This window comes from Oryctolagus cuniculus, chromosome 7, assembly GCF_051225735.1.
Source record: "Oryctolagus cuniculus isolate XC-2025 breed Fujian yellow rabbit chromosome 7, ASM5122573v1, whole genome shotgun sequence".
Taxonomy (NCBI): domain Eukaryota; kingdom Metazoa; phylum Chordata; class Mammalia; order Lagomorpha; family Leporidae; genus Oryctolagus; species Oryctolagus cuniculus.
This window is the reverse complement of record NC_142873.1, coordinates 62,471,278-62,494,522: the sequence shown is the minus strand read 5'-3', so window position 1 is coordinate 62,494,522 and position 23,245 is coordinate 62,471,278. Positions and strand designations below refer to the sequence as shown.

Genomic DNA, 23,245 nt, shown 5'->3' with positions numbered 1-23,245 from the left:
ACAGTACCTGACAACATTCTATCTAATCCTTGTTATTACATTCCCAAAACTGATGTAGCTAAATTGAGTAAAAACAAGTAGAGAATTGAAAAGTATACCTTTTACTATTTGTTTTAGTCTAAACATTTCCTGTCTCCTCCCACCCCCTTACAAATTCTTCTAAAGTCTAAAGAAAGTAACTTGAAAATTTAAAAAATATGTACTTGCCATGGAATTCCTTGAAGAATGTTTTATTACTTCATGTAATTTTTTTAATCAGATGTGAACATTCCCTCCCTCCAGTCTGTATGACTTTGTAAAGCAATATGAAGCAAGCTTACTTTTTTCTGATGTTGAATCTATTTTTCCCACTGATTTTTCACCAATTTATTATGAAAATTGTAAACTCCAGAAAGAATAGCTCATCGGTTATTTGTATACTTACCATTTCACATTTGGTATTTTCCATACTTATTGTCTTTCTCTCCTAATGTGTGTGTGTACGTGTGTGTGTATAAGATCTGTTTCACATATGTATGAGCAATTTGACAACAAGCTACATACATCATGACACTTAACCTTAAATACACCAAAAGAAGGACATTAGCCTACATAATCACAACATAACTACACCTTAGAAAATTAAACAATTCTTTATACCATCAAGTACCAAGTTGTTATTCAAATTTTCCCAGATGTTCCAAATAAAACAAACACCACTATTAACAGATTTGTTTTCAAATTAAGATCCAAACAAAATTCATCATTGCATTTGGTTGTTATTTTTCTCTGTTCTTTTAATTAAGACTAGTACCACGGGGATGGTGCTGTGGTACAACAGGTTAAGCCTCTGCCTGAACACCAGCATCTCCTATCTGAGTGCCAGTTTAAGTCCTGCCTTCTCCACCTCAGAGCAGCTCCTTGCTAATGTACCTGAGAAGGTAGAAGATTATGGTCCAAATACTTGGACTCCCTGCCACCCATGCTGGAGACCTGGGTGAGGTTCCAGGGCCCTGGCTTTGGCTCAGCCCAGCCCTGGCTGTTGTGGTCATTTGGGGAGTGAACCAGCAGATAAAAGATTTCTCTCTGTGGATCTCTCCCTCTCACTCTGTAACTCTGCCTTTCAAGTAAATCTTAAAACGGGGGGAAAAAAAGACTAGTACCAGTCCCTTACTACCAACATTTTTTTTTCCCATGAAAATGATTTTTTAAGAGTCTGGGCCAACTTTCTTATACTATATTTCACATTCTGGATTTGTCCGATTGTTTCTTAATGGTATCATTTAACTTGTTCCTACATTCTTTTTTCCTATAGGTATAAAGGTATGATGCCAGTAAAATATTCTTGGCAATACTTCCATAGGAGATGCTGTGTACTTCATATTATACTACATCAGGAGGCACATGATGTTAGGGTTCTTTTTCTGCTATCAATGTTAAGTTTAATCACTTAGCGTGATAATCACCCATTGTTTCTACTGTAAAAATATGTTTTCCTCTTTGCAATTAGCAGGAAATCTTATGGATGACACTTTGGCACTATGGGAACATACTATTCCTCAACTCTGCTTAACTAAATGTCTTTTTTTTAAGATTTTATGTATTTGTTTGAATGGCAGAGTTACAGAGAGGCAGAGGCAGAGAGAAACAGAAGTCTTCCATTCGCTGGTTGGTTCACTCCCCAAATAACCGCAACAGCCAGAGCTGGGCCAATCTGAAGCCAGGAGCCAGGAGCTTCCTCCAGGTCTCCCACCCAAGTGCAGGGGCTCAAGGACTTGGACCATTTTCCACTGCTTTCCCAGGTGCATTAGCCAGGAGCTGGATCGGAAGTGAAGCAATCAGGTTTCAAACCAGCACCCATATGGGATGCTGGCACTGCTAACAGCGGCTTTACCCACTACGCCACAGTGCCGTCCCCACTAAATGGTTTTAACACCCACTGATTGTCCTAGCACTCAGATCTTCATTTTGAAATGTCACTACTCACTAAAAGGAATAAACAGTCAACTATAGATTTTAGGGCAGGGAAAATACATGTGACTACAAGATATCTTTTTCCAAAATACACAAAAGATTTCAGAAATTAATGTGAATATATGAAAAGAGCAAAGGAAAATTTAGCTTTGGTGATGCCAGAGTAGGTCGAGTCATACTTAAACTAAAATAACAATTGAAAGTTGAAAAAAAAAAAAAAACACAAAGCCACTCTTCTAAATAATGAGAGAGCAATCAGTACAAACAAAGGCAGGATCCCTGTGAGAAGAAAATCCACTGAAGGAAGCACTGCATTAACTATGTTTTTTTTTTTTCCTTTAGGCCACTTGACTATTTTCAGCATAGGAGAACAGGGTCAAAGCAGAAGAGGAAGTGTGCCTGAGCTGAGGAGACAGAAATCCAAATTCAAAGATGCCAAAGTACCTGATATCTAAGGAGCAAAATTCTGAAATTCAATTAATATTACTGAAGTGAGCCCAAAAATATCTGTGCTGAGGTACTGCCAACTCCAAAGCTCGTAAGATGAGACTCCAAGAAACCCAGCAGGTAAAAAAAAAAAAAAAAAAAAGCAGTCAGAAGGAGGATCTAGGGGAAGATTTTAGCAGCAGCCTGGTTATCACTAGAAAAAGGTTGTAGTTCACACCCAAGAAGGATGTGGGCCTTGGTAATCAATTATCTTAGCCTAGGATCAGCAAACGTTCTCTGTAAAGGACCAGACAGATATTTTAGGCTTTACAGGCTGCATGGTTTCTTGCAGCTGTTCAACTATGCAGCTGTAGTGTGAAAGTTGCCAATAAATGAGAGTGCCTGTATTCCATTTAAAATTTATTTCCACAAACAGGTGACAGGTTAGATTTGACCCACATGCCATAAGTTTGCAACCCTTGATCTCAGCTTCCAACTCAGAAAATCAGATAGAAAAAAAAAAAAATAAAGAACATAAATCAATGAAGTAGAAAACAAATATACAATTGCAATAGAGAAAAAATCAACAAACAACAAATAAACTAACCAAACTAAGAGGGACAAATCATTAATATCAGAAATGAAAAAGGAAACATCATTATAAAATCTACAATCATTAAATGTACAACAAAAGAAAATTATGAATGACTGTATTCTGATAAACTTACACGTTTTAGTTGAAATGAGCAAATTCTTTGAAAAACACACTATCTCAGAATTTCCAAAAGAAGTAGAAAGCCTGGGCCGGCGCCGCGGCTCACTAGGCTAATCCTCCGCCTAGCGGCGCCGGCATACCTGGTTCTAGTCCCGGTTGGGGCGCCGGATTCTGTCCCGGTTGCCCCTCTTCCAGGCCAGCCCTCTGCTGTGGCCCGGGAGTGCAGTGGAGGATGGCCCAGGTGCTTGGGCCCTGCACCCCATGGGAGACCAGGAAAAGCACCTGGCTCCTGGCTCCTGCCATCGGATCAGCGCGGTGCGCCGGCCGCGGCGGCCATTGGAGGGTGAACCAACGGCAAAGGAAGACCTTTCTCTCTGTCTCTCTCTCTCACTGTCCACTCTGTCTGTAAAAAAAAAAAAAAAAAAAAAAGTAGAAAGCCTACACAGTCTTAAAAGACTTGAAGTCTGTTCTGCTTTTACAAATTCAAATCTTTAATTTAAAGCCTTTCATCAAAAACATCCAAGCGCAAATAGTTTTACTGGTGAATTCTTCCCAATATTTAAGAAAAAAATACCAATTGTACACAAATTCTTCCAATGAGTAGAAAAAGTGGGAATGTTTCCTAACTCATTTTATGGAATTGATATAACCTTAATACCAAAAAACTGACATCACTATAAGAAAAGAAAACTACAATCCAAATTTCTCATGATTATAAATGCAAAATTCCTAACAAAATATTATCTGTCAAGTCCAACAATATATAAAATTGTAATGAAACATGACTAAATGGAATTTTTTTCCAGAATTAAAAGGTAGTTTTAACACTTACAAATCAATACAGTCACAGAGAAAATTACAGTATTATTATAATAGATATAGGGAAAGTATTTGATAAAATTCAATATGTAATCATGATTGTTCCCATGGACTAGGACTACAAGAGGCCATCTTTACTTGATGAGGTGTATATTCCAAAAGCCCACTGCAGGGGCCGGCGCTGTGGCACAGCAGGTTAACGCCCTGGCCTGAAGCGCCAGCATCCCATATGGGCACCAGTTCTAGTCCTGGCTGCTCCTCTTCCCATCCAGGTCTCTGCTGTGGCCTGGGAAAGCAGTGGAAGATGGCCCAAGTGCTTGGGCCCCTGCACCCGTGTGGGAGACCTGGAAGAGACCATTTGGAGAGTGAACTCTCTCTCTCTTTCTCTCTCTCTCTCTCTCTCTCTCTGCCTCTCTTCTCTCTGTGTAACTCTGACTTTCAAATAAATAATAAAATAAATCTTTAAAAAAGAAGTCCACTGCAAACATCCTACTCCATGGTGAATTATTAAACAATTTTCCTGTGAATATGAAGGAGATTAATATATCCCTCTGCCCATTATCATCACAACATTGCACTGGAGGTCCTAGCCAGTGCCATGAGGTGAGAAAAAGAAGCAGGAAGCTTAAAGCCTGGAATGGAAGAAAGCAAACTGTCATTCTTCACAGAAGGTAAGATTGTGTATGTAAAAATTACAAAAGGCAGATAAACTATTATAATTAACATACACTTTTAGCAAAGTGTGAAGATCAGTGTTCTAGACTCAAATACATCTCTAAAAGCTGGGGGGGAAAGCACCTAGAAAATGAATTTTGGGTAAATCCATTTATTATAACAACAAAAAAATTAATCACCAATAAAAAACACCTAACAAAAAATTATTCCATCTCTACACTGAAAACTATAAACCATTATTAGAAGACATTAAATAAGATGTAAGAAAATGGTACGATATATCATATTCATAGATTTTTTAGGATATAAATTATTCCCAATTTTATCTATAGATTCAAAACAATTTCAAAACCTCAAAAGAATATTTTTTGTGTGCATTGACAAGATGATCTTAAAACCTGCACAGGCAAAAAAATTTACATAAGGGCCAGCATTGTGGCACAGCAGATTAATCTGGCATCCCACATGAGTGCTGGCCAGTCCTGGCTGCTCTACTTCCAATCCAACCAACTGTTAATGCACTGGGAAGGCAGCAGAAGATGGTCCAAGACTTGGGCTCCTACCACCCACATGGGAGACCAAGATGGAATTCCAAGCTTCTGGCTTTGGGCTGAGCCTGGCCTTGGGCTGAGCCAGCCCCGGCTATTGCGGCAATTTGGGGAGTGAACCAGCAGATGGTTCTCTCTTTCAAATAAGTAAATAAATCCTTTTTTAAATTTGCATAAAGTCAAGGAAATAAGAATTGTAAAAATAATCCTTTAGAACATTGGAGGCCTTATAATACCTGATATAAAGATGTCTTATAAAAAACTATAGTACTTAAGACAATTGACTGCTGAGAGGATCAACAAATAGTTAAAGAACACAGTAGAGAAGTCAGAAACAGGTCAACATACGTGAAATAATCTGATTTACCAAAAAAGTCAATGGTAAGAGAATCATGTTGGATCAATTCATAACTATATGGGAAAAATAATTGAAAATGGATCCTCATAAAAAATAAGAATGGGAATAGGAAAGGGAGGAGGAAGAGGGGTAGGATTGCAGGCAGGAGTGAGAAAAAGGTGGGATGAATCACTATATTCCTAAATTTATACATATGAAATGTATGAAGTTTGTATACCTTAAAATAAAGGTTTCTAGGTAAAAAAAAAAAAAAAGAATGCTTACAAATCAGAAAGAAAAAAAAGATAAACAGTCTAATTTTTTTTAATGAGCAAAACATCTGGTCAGGCCCTTTACAGGAAAGGACATCCAAATCTTAAAAAGCACATAAAGAAGTGTTCAACAAAATTATTCAGCAAAAAATGTATATTAAAGCCATGAAGAGATGTTATTATACAATCATGAGAAAGCCTAAATTAAAAGATATACAGTAAGAAGGCTGGCAAAGATGTAGAGCAGCTGGAACTCTTACACATTGCAGTTACAGTGTAAATCAGTATTAGCACTTGGGAAAACGAATTTGGCAATATCTACTAAATCTTAATATATGTTGACTATATGATTCAACAATTCTTCTCCTGGTATATATACCTGAGATATATGATGCTTCTGTTTTCCAAAAGACAAGTACATGAATGTTCATAGCAGTTTTATTCATAATAGCCCCAAACTAGAAACAAACCAGATATCCATCAACAGTACATTGGATAATTAAAGTGAGGTACCCATATAAGAGACTACTATATGGCAAAGACTACACGCAAAAACACACATGGTTTTTCAAGAATCTACATAGCTTACAAGAACAGGTAAACTTGCTTATTGATGGTGATAAAAGAATAATAATTACATTGGGTCGAGCACGTTCATTGCCTGGGATCATTCTGGAATGATGGAAATGTACTGTGGTAGTTAGTTACATAGGTGTATACATTTGTAAAAATTCCTGCAATCAAAGGCCATAAATTTTTATAAATTTTAAAAGATTTCTTTGCTTGAAAGGCATAATGACAGAAAAAGAGGAGAGACAGAGAGAGATCTTCACTCTTCAAATGAATGAATGAAGCCAAGAAGCAGGAACTTCATTCAGATCTCCCATGTAGATAGCAGGGACCCATGTATTTGGGCCGTCACCTGCTACCTCCCAAGCACATTGGCAGGAAGCTGGATCAGAAGCATGGAGTAGCTGAGACTAGAACTAGGCACTCCAATATGGGATGCAGGCATCCCAAGCTGTAGCTTGACCCAAAGTGCCACAATGCCCCCCGCCAACTGAAGTGAAAGACAGAATATACTTTTTTGGACTTCAATAACATTTTTTGCTAATTATCAGCAAATATTTAATTGAATTCTTTCTAAGCAAAATAGACTCACTGCATCTCATGTTGTAAAAAAGTTTTAAAGTCATTTTGAGGATATTGAAATTTTGACTCCCTTATAATCACAATCTTATGAACTCTGGGTTAAGAATAAACTGTATGTGGTTGGTATTATGGTGCAGTGGATTAAGCTGCCGCTTGCAACAACAGCATCCTGTATCAGAGTGCTAGTACGAGTCCTGCTAACTCTGCTTCCAATCCGGCTCCCTGTTATCGTGCCTAAAAGGGCAGCAGAGGATGCCCCAGGTGCTTGGGCCCCTGTCACCCCTGAGTGAGACCAGGATGGAGTTCCAGGCTGCTGGCTTCCACTTGACCCAGCCCCAGTTCTTGCAGTCATTTGGACAGTGAACCAGTAGATAGATCTCTCTTCTCCTCCCTTGCCCTTCCTCTCGCCCTCTCTCTCTCTCTCTTGCGCGTGTGTGCACGCGTTTCTTTCAAATAAAATGAAAAACTTTAAAAAAGGATAGGACTTCTCCAGTGTAGCCACACATAAACACTGAAAGCATTGTATTGCATCTTTATGTTGTTATAAAATTCAAATTTGATTTTTGAAACTCAATTTGAAATAAATAGCACCATTATCACTCATATGAGAAGAATTTCCTAATTTTGTGTTCTTAAGAGAGCTAGCACTGAGTGATGAAAACGAGAAGGATTCTAAGACTGTCTTCAGAGCAGAAAATGGAAACAAAATCCCTAGGCCATGTAGGGTTTTTTACACTGTCATCCTTCTCACAAAAACTCACCTTGAACCTGCATGTTAGTTCTCACTAGGAAGAGGGGGTAGCTGACAATCTGACCACAGAAGTTAGACAAGGCACTACATCCCAGCAAAATCACCAACTCAGGGTCTTCCGCTTGAGTATTTAGCCAACGAGTCCTCAAAAGCTGACAGAGAACAAAGTAATAACACACTTTAACAACTCCTACAAGATAAACCAAAATAATAAAAAATTAATCTCTCTCTCACCCTAGGCATAAATTCTTATCTTCTGTGTCACATTATAGCAGAAAGTATCAAATACAGAATGCAGCAATCTAGTCCAAAGTAGCAAGAGCCTTAGGAAATACAAGAGTGTGCAAAAAGTATGTGACAAATATAGGTTATGAAAAAACTATGCCTGGATTTCCATTCTTTGCACCAAAACAAACTTATCTTTTAATTCTATTCTCCACAAGCATTTTTTTTTTTGACAGGCAGAGTGGACAGTGAGAGAGAGAGTCAGAGAGAAAGGTCTTCCTTTGCCGTTGGTTCACCCTCCAATGGCCGCCGCGGCTGGTGCACTGCAGCAGGCGCACCACGCTGATCCGATGGCAGGAGCCAGGTACTTATCCTGGTCTCCCATGGGGTGCAGGGCCCAAGCACTTGGGCCGTCCTCCACTGCACTCCCTGGCCACAGCAGAGAGCTGGCCTGGAAGAGGGGCGACCGGGACAGAATCTGGCGCCCTGACCGGGACTAGAACCCGGTGTGCCGGCGCCGCAAAGCGGAGGATTAGTCTAGTGAGCCACAGCACCGGCCTCCACAAGCTTTTAAAAATCTCTTATGCATTTATAAACCACCCATTTTTAGTCTAATTTAAGGCAATTAGTAAAACCTCCACTATTTCAAGGACTCAAATGGCCTAAATCTTACCTCTTTTCCTGAATATCAGCCTAGCAATTAGAACTATCCAGAGGTGTTCTCTGTGTACAAAGAACCATAAGTAAGACAACCTTAGTGATGGAAGTTGATGACCTGCCCTGGTTCACCAAAGTTCTGATTGTCTAACATTTAGGGAAGCTTAACTTGTCAGACTGCATTTCCTCTAAGAGCAATATTTTGTTTCAGGATCCCTTGACACTCATAATAATTATTTAGGACACCCAAAAGTTTTGTTCATATGGGTTGTATCTATCAATGTTAAATATCATATTAGATATTGAAACAGAAAAAATACTATACACAAGAATGCATTATCAGCCATCAGAGCAATGATGTGCCTCTGGGAAAACCCCATGCTTAAAAGAAAATGAGATTGACAAAGGTAAATAACATCTTAGAGTTACAAAAATACTTTAGACTTCATAGACCCTCAGAAGCAGTCACAAGGACTTCCTCCCTCCCACTCCCAAGTCTGCAGGCAATGATTTAGCTACATGGTTAAATTGACTTTTAAATACCAAAATAGTTTTAATATCTAAAAGTGCTCAATAAGGGCAGGCATTTGGCACAGTGGTTAAGATACCATGTGGGACACTTGCTTCTGTATCAGAGAACCTGGGTTCTGATTCCAGCTTCCTGTTAATACACACCATGAGAGGCAGCAAGTGATGACTCAAGTACTTGTGTCCCTGTCGCCCATGTGGGAGACCCACATTGAGTTCTGGGCTCCTGGCTTCAGCCTGGCCCAGCAGCAGTTTCTGCAGGTATTTGGGGAATAAATCAGCAGATGGAAGTAGCTTTACCCTCTATGCCACAGCACCAACCCCTAGGAGGATACAGTTTGACCCATAACAAGCAGTCAGTGGCTTTATCGAACATTTTTATTATTTAAAGTTTTTAAATTTACTTTTTTTCACTTTATTTGAAAGGCATAGAGGATGGAAGATCTTTGTCTCTTTCTCTGCCTCTATGCCTTTCAAATAAAGTGAAAAAAAGTAAATTTAAAAACTTTAAATAATAAAAATGTTCGATAAAGCCACTGACTGCTTGTTATGGGTCAAACTGTATCCTCCTAGGGGTTGGTGCTGTGGCATAGAGGGTAAAGCTACTGCCTGTGATGCCAGCACGGCCCCAGTTCCTGTCCCAGCTGCTCCACTTCTGATCCAGATCCCTGCTAATGTGCCTGGGAAAGCAGCAGAAGATGGCCCAAGTGCTTAGGCCCCTGTACCCACGTGGGAGACCCAGAAGAAGCTTTGGCCTGGCCAGCTATTACAGCCATTTGGAGAATGAACCAGTGGATGGAAGACTGACTCTCTCTCTTCCCCAATTCTGCCTTTCAAGCCTTTAAAAGAAATAAGAAACAAATCTTTTAAAAGAAATTGTACCCTCCCAAAACTCTTATGTTGAATTCCTAACCAGCCTCCATATCTCAGAATGTAACTATATTTAGAAACTGTATTTTAAGATAAAATGAGGTGTTTAAGAAGTGATCTAATGCAATGCGACTGGTAAACTTATGAGAAGAGGAAATTAGATGAAGACACGCATGTACACAGAGAAAAGATCATGTGAGGACAAAGTGAGAGGGTGGCCATCTGCTAGCCAAGGAGAGATATCTCAAAATCAAACCTGCCAACCTCGTAATCTTAGAATTCTACCATCCAGGCCAGCGCCGCGGCTCAATAGGCTAATCTTCCGCCTGCGGCACCGGCACACCGGGTTCTAGCCCTGGTCAGGGCGCCAGATTCTGTCCTGGTTGCCCTCTTCCAGTCCAGCTCTCTGCTGTGGCCCGGGAATGCAGTGGAGGATGGCCCAAGTGCTTGGGCCCTGCACCCCATGGGAGACCAGGAGAAGCATCTGGCTCCTGCCTTCGGATCAGCGCGGTGTGCCGGCCACAGTGCCATTAGAGGGTGAACCAATGGTAAAGGAAGACCTTTCTCCCTGTCTCTCTCTCTCTCTCTCTCTCACTGTCCACTCTGCCTGTCAAAAAAAAAAAAAAAAGAATTCTGCCATCCAGAACTGTGAGAAAAGAAGTTCCTGCTGTTTAAGCTGACCAGGCTGCGGTATTTTGTTAAGGCAGCCCTTGCAAACTAATACATTGCTTTTAAAGATTTCCTCATTTAATGTCTCCCAAACTTGGCTAATTGTCAGACTCACTTAGGACTTTTATTTAAGTCTTCAACAGCAGATCAAAGATTAGAAATCAGACTACAGTAGGTTAAGGAAAGAATAAACAGAGTAAATAAAGTATAGATGATACTTCACATCCTTTGGAGGGAAGTTAACAAATGAAAAATTGATGGTAGACACTTGATGGAGTAACAGAGAAAAAACTTGTGTCTGCCATGTTTAATTTTGCAAAAGAGACCTGAAGGTGATCACCATCTGATAAAAGGGAATATTGATGGAGCAAAAATGTGGATCAAGAGTCAAGTAAAATAGTCAACCTCAGCAGGAAAGAGAGATAGTATCTCTGAGGAGAAATTGATTATCATGATGATGGTGATGATATTTCACATATACATAGCACTTTTCACATGCAAGGGCATATCTAATCATTTCACATAATTTAATACTCATAAAACCTCAAAAAATAGGTCCTATTATTCCCTTACAATCCTCCTGTTTACTTTTTTCTGTCTTCATTGTGTTGGCATGATTAGAATCACTTGGCTTAAAACTAGCTCTGCTTACTCCATACTCAGTCCCTTGCAGCCAAACATTGCTGAAAAACTAAACAGCCATCATGATTTGTCTCATTTGAAATTTATAATCATCAAAGCTTAAGTGAATCCTTAAGTTTTCCCTAGAATGACAGCATACTTCCCTTATTCTGCCAACATATTGAAATATTATTTCATATTTTTCCACTGTTTTAAAACTTCTAAAATCAGTTGATCCTAAAGTCCATATGGAAATGTAAGAAACCCAAAAGAGCTGAAAAATGAAAAACCATTCTTCAGGTTTCACAGGACCCAGCTTCAAAACTTAGTACAAATCTACAGTAATCAAGAAGAGTGAAGTATTGGCATAAGAATTGGTATGTAGATGAGTGGAATAGGATTGAGAAACCAGAAATAAACTCTTACAGTTATGGTCAACTGATTTTTGACAAGGTTATCAAGACAATCAATGAAGTAAGTATGGCGGGGTGGAAGGTATTCAGGACTACCAAAGACAGAGGGAGTTAGATAAGGAATGGCCATGTTCAACAGTCCATCAAAATCAGCGACAGGAAATCCCTAAAGTGAAACTGTATACCAATAACATGGAAATAGGTTATAATTATTTTTGTATTACTTTTTCCCTTTTATTCTTCTCTTTTTTTTGTTTCTTTGTTTGATTTTGGAGAATCAAATGACTATAATTGATTTAGAGATCACCAGAATTACCAAAAATCATTCACAAGGAAACCCAGAACAAAAACACCTTGAACCAAATCAGACTTTAGACATTAGGAAAAATTTTGGAAAGCCAGGCAATGTCATTCTGTCTTCTTGGTGGTCAAGATGGTAAGTTAAAAAGCAGACCTGTGAGTGTCTGGTACAGGTGCACCAGCTATACTGAAAGTCAGCAACAGATGAGTCACCAAGGGAGAGTGACCTGGGTGCAGGGAGGGAAGGGAGGCTGAGGACAGTGCTTTTAGGAAGCCAGCACATACTCCTGAGGATGGGCAGCTAGCGAAATTGACTGTGAATAACATGCTCATTACTAACCGCCTTAGATGTATGAGCTGATAAACATTTAGATATATTGTATTTTCAGGTCTAATAAATCTATTGTAAGCCTGTCGTGAAAACAAACTTACCTCATTAGCAGTAATATCTACGCCTGCATACGGTATGACAGCCAAAAGACTAGGAATGAGGCCTCTGTAGAAGCCTCGAAACTTTTCGAGCTTCCAAATCTTCCTGGCACAATCCAACATCCCATAGTACTGTCCAGTTTTGCTTATGGCCAGATTAGTTTTTAGAACCTGAATGTGAAAAGAAGTAATGTTATAAGATTATTGATAGTTATCTAACTCAGCAGTTTGGACTAAGCTAAATTTGAATTATGGGCTGCAGAGTTCATTCATTATTAAAGTTTTTTTAAAAAAACAGTATAATCTTAGGTCAAACTGTATTTTCAATGACATATGCATATATTTTTATACTGTTTCCTGGGATATTTTAGTTTTCCAAAGGAGTATTTTACAAATATAGTGGTTAAATGCTTTTGTTAAACTTATGAATTTAACTATATTGGAAGATAGTGTCTGAATTCAGTGATGTCTTTCTTTTTTTGGTCCAAATTACACATGAGTATAGCCACAGCTTTTGTGCCATGGTTCAGATAAAGAACTGAAAAGAAAAGCTCCTATAAAACCCAGTTTTCTAATAACTCTAATATTAGGATTTTAGTCACATCTACATATATACTCATATACATATATACACAAACTTTGTGAATGGCTACAGAGTTTTATAAAATATTTACCATATAAGTCAATGAATATTTTAGTCAATATTTCTAAAACCTGACTTTTTCATCTTCCTTCTCAATCTGCTATACTTGCAGTTAACTGAGACAGCTCCATCCTTTCGTTGCTCAAGACTAAAAATTTAAATCATCCTTATCTCTTCTTTCTTACACCCTACATCTAATTCCTTAGGAAATTCTCTTGGTCCTATCTTCTGGAATCTCAGCAACCATACTGTTACCATGTGGAGTAAAGCACCAGCCTTTTTCCTGAATAAGTTCCATCACGTCTTAACCTTATCACCTAGTCTATTCACAATCCAGCAACCAGGGCAATCTTCTTGTAGTCAGATCTACTATAAACCTTACAGTGGCTCCTCATAACACCAGGGTAATAAGCGAAATTACTCTGATCTCTGATCTGCCCCCTTCCATCCTCTAACCTCATGCTCTACAACTCCATATACACTTTTGCTCCACACACCAGCTTCTGAGCTAGCCAGACACATTCCCATGTTGGGCCTCTGTATCATGTCCTGTGCCTGCAATGCTCAGCCCCAGGCATCCTCCTGGTTATTCCCTTATTTCTTTTCACATCCTTGCCTCTCAATGAATTTACCCAACCTCTTTAAAACTGCCACTCCCATACCCCAGGCACCTCTGCTTCCCCAAACACTGTTCTATTATTTTCTTTTTCCATAGCACATACCAGCTTAGAAAGTACTTTTTATTTTCTAAAATACTGTATGATTTACTTACTCCTAGTGTACATTGTTTATTTTCTGTATCCTCTGCTTGAATATAAGAAATTAGTCTTAGGGGTCAGCACTGTGTGCAGTGGGTTAACGCCCTGGTCTGAAGCACTGGCATCCCACATGGCAGCCGGTTCGAGACCCAGCTGCTCCACTTCCCATCCAGCTCTCTGCTATGGGCTGGGAAAGCAGAAGATGGCGTAAATCCTTGGTTCCCTGCACCTGTGTGGGAGACCCGGAAGAAGCTCCTGGCTCCTGGCTTCAGATTGGCGCAGCTCCGGCCATTGTGGCCAATTGGGGAGTGAACCATCTGATAGAAGACCTCTCTCTCTTTCTCTCTGCCTCTCCTTTCTCTGTGTAACTCTGACTTTCAAATAAATAAATAAATCTTTAAAAAAATTAGTTTGTATGGGTGGCAGGGACCCAAACACTTGGGCCATCACCTGCTGCTTCCCAGGCACATTAGCAGGAAGCTAGGTGGGAAATGGAGGAGCTAGGACTCAAACTGGCACTCTGAGGTAGGATGCTGGTATCTCAAAAGCCACGCCTGTCCCCCTCAGAGGAAGTTAAGAGTATATTGAAACTAGGCTTAAAAAGAAACTAGGTTTATAAATGTAATACATTTTCATAATTAAACAAATTCAACAAATCAGCTAAAGAGCAACACTGAAACAGTTACGGAATAAGTTCATGACCTGCATACCAAGTCAATTAATTCTTCCAAGAACATAAATCAGAAAGGGAAAGTGTAAAATAGAGACTTAAGAGCTTTTGGATATCATCAGTAATTCTGATATTCATGAAGTAAGAGTTACAGAATGAGTATAAAAATATCAAAGAAGAAAAACATAATTTAAACTTTAATAGCAAAAAACTTCCCCGGACTCGAAAAATGCAAGTATTTTCATTGAAAATACCCAAAATTAACAAAGTAAGTTGAATAAAAAAGGTCCAAATTTTAACATTTCATGATGAAATTTCAGATAAACGAAGATTAAAAGATAGTCTTTAGAGTTCCAGATTACTAGAATTAAGGAGAATAATGCAAAATGGCTAGAAACATGTTAAACATAAAAATCCAGCAATAAACATTAGGAAAAATGTTGGAATATGATAATAACAATAATAAATATCACAAAGTATCTAGTAATATAAAAGCCTCAAAATACATGAGAAAATTTGAAACCTCTATCAAAGAATAAAAGATCAAGAGAGAGAGCAAGAGACTTCTTTCCTGGATGAGAAGATTCAATATTGTAATTATCATTTCTATCCAAAATGTATTCAGTGCAATCAGAATCAAAATCTTAACTGGACTTTTTTTGTTGAAGAAATTTGGCAACCAATTCTGACAATCATATGGAAAGAAATATCACACCCTCAGGCTGGCACCGCGGCTCACTAGGCTAATCCTCCGCCTAGCGGCGCCGGCACACCGGGTTCTAGTCCCGGTCGGGGCGCCGGATTCTGTCCCGGTTGCCCCTCTTCCAGGCCAGCCCTCTGCTGTGGCCAAGGAGTGCAGTGGAGGATGGCCCAGGTGCTTGGGCCCTGCACCCCATGGGAGACCAGGAAAAGCACCTGGCTCCTGGCTCCTGGCTCCTGCCATCGGATCAGCGCGGTGCGCCGGCCACAGTGCGCCGGCCGCGGCGGCCATTGGAGGGTGAACCAACAGCAAAGGAAGACCTTTCTCTCTGTCTCTCTCTCTCACTGTCCACTCTGCCTGTCAAAAAAAAATATATATATATATATCACACCCTCAGAAAAAGAAAATACAAAGCAGGAACAGAAGTGCCAACTTAGATATCAGGGCTCTGGTGATACTGCCCTAGCAATAGATTTTCCCTACTCAGTATGATTTCCACCACTGATAAGAGGATTGCAGCTCATCTGAAAAGAAAAACTTAGCCATAATTTTCATTTTAAAATGCGGTTAAATCACATTTTCTTCAACAGTGCTTACCTCCATCGGGTATATAAATGAGAGTGAAGTAGCACCAGCCAAACAACCAGACACAAGCTTCTGGAGAGTTCCTAATTTGGCTCCTTCTTCACTAAGAAACAATTTATACTGTGCAAACAAGAGGGCAAAGGTGTATCAGTACTCAGAAGCCTCAGAGGGCATACAACTTATTCAATATCAATGACTACTTGGGCATTTAATTGTAGTTAAAAACCACAACGCAGGGGAGGGCAATGTGGTGCAGCAGGTTAAGCTGCCACTTGGGAAATCCACATCCCATGCCAAAGTGCCTGGGATGGAGTCTCGCCTCTGCATCCAATCCAGCTTCCAATGAATGCGTACCCTGGGGAGACAGCAGGTGATAGACCCAGTACTCAGGGCCCTGTCACCCATGTGGGAGACCTGGAGTGTGTTCCTGGCTCCTGGCTTCAGCCTGGCATAGCCTTGACTGTTGCATGTATTTGGGAGTAAATCAACAAATGGAAGATCTCTTTTTTTTTCTTCTCTTTTCCTCTCTTCTCTCTTCTCCTCTTTCCTCTCCCCTCCTGTCCTCTCATCCATCCATATCTCTCTCTCTCTCTCTCTCTCTCTCTCTCTCCCTATCTCTCCTTTTCAAATAAATAAATAGTATACTATATATAATCAAGTACCTAAATACAGTCATGCACATCAGATATAAGGTACCAGCCTTAACAGTAGAGATATTTGTACCTCTTTGCCTAAAATAAGATCCAGTATATAGCAGGCATCCATAAAGTGTTCATTATTATTGTGAACTAATATGAGAATGGAAACCATTTAGGTGGAAACAACTGAGACTCAGATAAATTCTGATGGCAATTGTGTCCAATTTTAATGAGGCAACATGACATGACAAATAAACCCAGGTTTCAGTCTTAGCATGGGTCTTACTGAGTGATCCAGAACAAGCTACTTAATGACTCCTGCCATGTCACACATCCCAGGGTCCCATTCACAGGACACTTTTCAAATAAATGGTATCTGTTCCTTAGAAAGGTCCCCAAATCACCTCTGTAACTCATTTTCATTATCTGGAAATCAAAGGCCAAGTACCTTGTCTATTTGGGGTGCTAGAATACCAGCAGTTCCTACTTTACAGAATTGTTGTGAAGAGTAAATGCAACAGACGTGTAAGATGCTTACCACCTGGAAACTGAAGAGCTGGTCATTACCAGTGCATGTTTAACTACAATACATTTTCCTTACAGGATGGGTTTTCAGTAGAATGTTTCCTTGGCTCTGTGGTCTTTATTTTAGTTTCTTGCTCAAGGTCAGTACGTCTTACCACTCTGCCATGGTGGTCAGTTCAAGGATGAATACACTCATTATGACATAATCTGAGCCACTGACACTCAAGGAAATGTTTTGGAAAGACTTCTCAATAGATGCTTCCTTGCTCTTCTGAGGGAACTTCTAGGGCAGTAAGCTCTCTCCTGCTACACACAAAATAGCACAAAATACTCGAAGCTTCCTGAGGTCACTTTTCAGCCACAAGGAGGGCAAGGTTTAGAATACTAAGATAGCCCACTCAACAGAAGCCAGAGAGAAGCAACGGGGAGGGCAGAGGTACATTAGTGATCTTTGGTGACATTGTTGAACTGTTAAATGAAGCCTTATCAGAAGTCCACTCACTTTTGAGCTCTCCTGTTAGCTGGCATTGTGTTGTTGCAGATTAAGCCACAGTCTGTGATGCCATCATCCCATAAAGGCACCGGTTTGGAGCCCAGCTGCTCCTCTTCTGACCCAGCTCCCTGCTAACAACGTGTCTTGGAAAGCAGAAGACAGCCCAAGTTCTTGGGTCTTTGCACCTATATGGGAGACTTGGATGGAGTGCCAGGCTCCTGGTTTCAGCTTGGCCCAGCCTCAGCCATTGTAGCCATTTGGGGAGTGAACCAGTGGACAGAAGATTCTGTGTGTGTGTGTGTGTGTGTGTGTGTGTGGGTATAACTCTACCTTTCAAATAAATAAATGAATTTAAATTCTGTTTACAATGTAAGCCATTTTCTGTATTTTACCTAAAGATTCCTAATTAATAAAAGCACCTCAAGCTCCACAAGCACCAAACTGAACACATGTCTCCCCCCAACAAAAGAATCTTGTGAACTCGGGCTGGCATGTGGCAGAGCAGGAAAAATCACTACCTGCAATGATGGCATCCCATATGGGCATCAGTTCATGTACCGGCTGCTCCACTTCTGATTCAGCTCCCTGCTAATAGCTTGGGAAAAGCAGTAAAAGATAATCCAAATATTTGGGCCCCTGCAACCCAAGTGGGAGACCTGGATGAAGCTTCTGGCTCCTGGGTTCTGCCTGGCATGGCCCTGACCATTGCAGGGAGTGAATCAGAGGATGGATTATATCTATCTCTCCCTCTCTCTGTGTAAATAAATAAGAAAATATTTTTTTAAACTCCTGTGATCTTTCTAAGGGACGGATGCCATTGACGGAACTGTATGCTGTGAATGCTGCCCTGAGGATCTGGTACATGTGCTATGGCAGTCCTGCCCAGGTCCTCCCTGATTACAACAAATGGCTACAGTTGAACAAACTGGAAATTTCAGTATATTCTTTAAAAAAAAACGATTTATTTATTTATTTATTTATTTATTTATTTATTTATTTGAAACACAGATCTACAGAGAAGCAGAGGCAGAGGCAAAGAGAGAGAAGCGATCTTCCATCCACTGGTTCACTCCCCAGATGGCCACAACGGCCAGAGCTGAGCCAATCCGAAGCCAGGAGCCAGGAGCTTCCTTCAGGTCTTCCCATGCAGGTGCAGGGGCCCAAGGACTTGGGTCATCTTCTGCTTTCCCAGGGCACAGCAGAGAGCTGGAATGGAAGTGGAGCAGCCATATGGGAAGCTGGCACTGCAGGTGGTGGCTTTACCCACTACGCCACAGCGCTGGCCCCCCTGTATATTCTTGACATCTTTTCTCTTGTATTCCACATAAATTATGGTAAAATCTAACCATTCTACTCCCTATGTACCTGTGACACTGTCCCCTTGTCCAGCCCCACTGACCCTATTCTTGACTCCTACATTGGTTACTGCACACTGGCCTGCCTCATCTCCCTGCAGACTTTTGCCCCTTCCTCACTTTGCCCCATACCTCCTCAGCCTCATTTTCATCCACTCTCTGAACATTGGTGAAACTGAGCTTCTTACAGTATCTTGAACATGCCTTACTCTTTTACTGTCAGGGCTTCGGGCATGTCGCTCCTCTGCTTGGAGCATTCTTTTCTCTGTTTTGACTAGAAATTTTCCACTTACTCTCTAGGTTTCAGGTTAAACGTTAGCCCCTCAAAGAGGCCTTTTCTATCACTTCAACCAGGTTTGGGTTCCTCTGTATCATTTTCCCAAAGCATCCCGTGGTATGCTATATGTAACACTTGTCACCACTGTTTATTGAGTGTTTACTAGGTGACCAGGCCATTTTCCAGATAGATATTACTTTCCACACTTTTTAAAATGTATTTGAGGAGTGTGTGTGTGTGTGTGTGTGAGAGAGAGAGAGAGAGAGAGAGAGAGAGATCACATGCAGATTTGCTGATTCACTCCTCAAATGCCTGCAACAGTGTGTGTGTGGAAAGTGTCGGGGTCAGGGGAAGGAGAGATGGCATGCCAAAGCCAGGAGCCAGGAACTCCATCCAGGTCTCCCATGTGAGTGGCAGGAACTCAATTACTTGGGACATTACTATGGCCTCCCAGGGTGCGCATCATCAGGAAACTGGAGTCAGAAGCTAGAGTCAAGAATTCAACCCAAACACTCAAATGTGGTATGTGGGCATTTTAACTGCTAGGCTAAATGCCCACCCCTATTTTCTACATTTTATGGATGAGACAACTGAAGTTCACAGAACTTGTCAGAGAGAGAACTTGCTCATAGAACAAGTTCAGTGAACTTGTCCAAGTCCACACAGCTAGAACATGTCAGAATTCAATGTCAAATACAAATCTGTAATCTCTAAAGCCCTCCTCTGCCCACTTCTTCATTTCAGCTTCCTTGATTCCACCAATTCCTGTTAGAATTGAGTGAATTTAGTATACTACTGTGAAGTTTCCCTGTACGTGAGCAAATCCCTAAAATCTCTGTTATTGAGGAAACAGTAAAACCAAAAAGAAGGAATGCTTGGCATGGGCATTTGGCCTAACAGCTAAAGATGCCCACATTCCACGTCCCAGGATCTGGGTTCCATACCAGCTCTGCTCATGACTCCAGCTTCCTGCCATGGGGACCCTGGGAGGCAGCGCAATGGCTCAAGTGATGGGGTTCCTGCCATCCATTAGGAGATTAGCACTGAGTTCCTATTCCCAGGTTCAGCCCCTGATGGGGTCCATTGCAGGCATTTGAGAAATGAATCAATGGAAGTTCTCTCTCTCTCTCTTTCTCAAAACGTATTTTTAACAACTTTTTTAAAAAACAGTACTGAGAGAAAGTAAATTTATAACTATATAGCAAAGATAATATGAGTATAACAATATAACATTGTCATGATATTTCAATATAGACCTTAATAACTCTTTCCATTTACATTGTAATCCTCTGAAGCGATTTTTTTTTAAAGTAAAAAGTAATGACTTTTCCTTGTTACTGACTGTTGCAGGCTTACACAGCTTTACCTGTTCATATGACCAGACCTTAAGAGCTGTTTCAGGAGCAATCTTGAGGACATTCACACCATTTCCTCTCCACAAGGAAACGACTCCACCCTCTTTCACCATCTCCATTAAACGACTCACCATCCTCACATTCTTTGTTTCTAAACTCTGAGCCTTTAAAAGGAAAGGAAGAACTTTGAAACTCTCAATAGTATTTGAACTTCGAAAATCTCAGGCAGGAAAGAGTTAAAGGTCCAAAACTATGGTAAGTGGCTCTGGTTTGTTTTGCTCCATACAGAGCTCAGGGAGGTACAGGGCAGAGATGAACACGCCATAGACAGGAACATGCCATGGACACGGTTTCTTTCCTGCTCTCCAAGGTCATGGCAAATAGTCCTCCTTCAGTGAAAAGAGTGAACCAGTATACATTTCAAGAGAACAATCTGGGAAGCAACATTTCTGGAAACTTAAAGCTACTGAAACTCAGAGAATTGATTGCTAATAGTGGCTGCCAGCTTTTAATCAGTATGATCAGTATGGTCCCTGTGAGCAGTGAAAAGCTCCTTGAGAGGACATCAGAGAATGTGCCCTGTACGTTGAATATAATGAGTATGGCAAAAAAAAAAATTAAGCCCAGGGGTGGCATTATGACACCCCACTTAAACCTGCCTTGGAATGCCCACATCCCATGTCGGAGTGCCTTGTTCAAGTACCAGCTACTTCACACTTCCGATCAACCTTCCTGCTAAAGTGAGCAGGAGTCAGCAGACAATGGCCCAACTACTTGGTTTCCTTCCCACTCTTCTTTGGCCTGGCCTAGCCACCACTGTTGCAACCATTTGGGGAGTGAACCAGCAGATGGAAGATCTCTCTCTCTCTCTCTCTGTCTCTTTGTCTCTCTCTCTCTCCCTCCCTATCTCTCTCTCATTCTATCTTTCAAATAAAATAAAATACAAATATTAATCCCAGGGGCCCCATTGTGGCATAACGGGTAAAGCCACCACCTGCAACACCGGCATTCCACATGGGTGGGAATTCCTGTCCTGGCTGCTCCACTTCCAATCCAGCTCCCTGCTAATGGCCTGGGAAAAGCAGGGGAGAATGGCTCAAGTGTTTGGGCCCCTGCTACCCATGTGGGATATCTGAATGAAGCTCCTGGCTCCTGGCTTCAACATGCCTCAGCCCTAGCCATTGTGGCCATCTGGGGAATAAATCAGCAGATAAAAGAACTCTATGTCTCTCCCTCTCTAACTCTGAGTTTCAAATACATGAATAAATAAATAAATATTTATATAGATATATATATGGAAGTACATATACATATATACATATATGCATACATATATATATATACATACATATATACATATATATATTTAAGCCCAAAACAACATGATCCAGGCTGTGAGTGAAGACAACAACAACAAAAATACAGTCCATTAACAGAAGATACAAAAGTGGCTTAAAAATAAAGAGAATTCAGTGAGGCACAGGGCTGAGAACAAGTGGATTCTATGAAAAAATAGTCACAGATAGAAGGTATTTTGTTCTTTTCTCCTGCTTTGACTTCAGAACACCAGAAGCCAGGTATGCTTGCTTGCTTTGTAGGTTTCTATAAAATTACAGGAAAAAAAAAGTTCCTTGATGGCTCAAAAAGGTAAAAAGAGATAAGAACTGAATGTTGTCCTATGCTCCTAATTTCTGTCCTGCGTAGAACAATGAGACATTTAGAGACCCAGCTCCCCTTATTACAGTCACACAGTTGGACCAACTGGGACATGGTCACCAGGCTCAGGCAGCCTCTCTATGGCCTGCCCTATCTTCAAAGGGACCACAAAACCTTTCAGACAATTGAAGACTTTCCACCTACAGAACTTTGCTTTTTATGAAGAATAAAGAGTGAGTGCAACTTTTGACCAGTCTGTGTATCCTGGTGTTACAATTTCCATGTCATGAAGGGAATCAGAGGATGGTCTGGATTCATCACCATCCCCTCCAAAAATAAGGAACTTGCCTAATTTGGCCCTCCCTAAAATGCTAGTGCTAGATTCTTAGACTATTTTCATTATTTATTTAGAAATCTAGCACTAAACTCCAAAATGCATATAGATGAGAACATGGTATTATTTGATTTTTATACCATCAGGTGGTCAGCAGCTTTGAGTCTAGAAAGTTATTAGTAGTTTGCACATGAGGCTACCAAAGAAGAACATTAGCACCTCTGAAATCCTTAGTTTGAAAAGCATCAAGTATTATTCAATTACATGAAAGCATACACACAAACTATGCCACATACCTGCATTAAGGTTTTCAGACGATCTAAAGGTGCTGTACATGTTCGCGCACAAGCCCCAGCTATGCCCCCAGCCCACAGATACTTCCATAGCAGACCGGATTTTCTTTCTTCATCAATGAAATGATGGAAAGTCCATCTATCTCCCATATCAATTCCCTATTAAAATAAAATAATAATTAGATGATCACAATGAAAATTCTATCTCCTTATTTAACATGCTTATCTTATCTCAGATAATCTGTGCATTAACCAGTTAGAACTCTGCACCATTTTTAATTAAAAATTATTTGTCATGATTGCAAGCATTTGTTCAGTGGCTCACATGGATTGCCTCATAGATCCTCACATGCAACAAGTAATATTATATCATCAGTATCACTAGAAAAAGTGAGGCTTAGAAAGGTTTAGCAAGGTCCTCAGTGTCACGGGGATAATAAGTAGCAGCACTGAGAAACTTAATCAGGCAATATGGTTTACAGCTCATGATCTTAGGTGTTATACTTAACCTCTCTCTGCCGTGGCTTTCTCTTTCATAACATAGAAATAATAATCCCTACTTCAGAGAGTTATAGAAAGATATACATAAATAAATCATGAGAT

At 40.4% G+C, this 23,245-nt stretch overlaps 1 protein-coding gene across 1 annotated transcript in view; it reads right to left on the bottom strand.

Moving 5' to 3' along the window:
- Positions 1–23,245, bottom strand: part of LOC100344331 (mitochondrial adenyl nucleotide antiporter SLC25A24) — a 55,745-nt gene that overhangs the window by 8,387 nt on the left and 24,113 nt on the right. The window contains exons 5-9 of the mRNA XM_089299392.1: positions 22,646–22,801; positions 20,371–20,523; positions 15,729–15,836; positions 12,364–12,531; positions 7,659–7,800 (exon numbers count right to left, since the gene is read on the bottom strand). Coding sequence (XP_089155518.1) covers positions 7,659–7,800; positions 12,364–12,531; positions 15,729–15,836; positions 20,371–20,523; positions 22,646–22,801 — 727 coding nt within the window. The remainder of the gene's footprint in view (positions 1–7,658; positions 7,801–12,363; positions 12,532–15,728; positions 15,837–20,370; positions 20,524–22,645; positions 22,802–23,245) is intronic.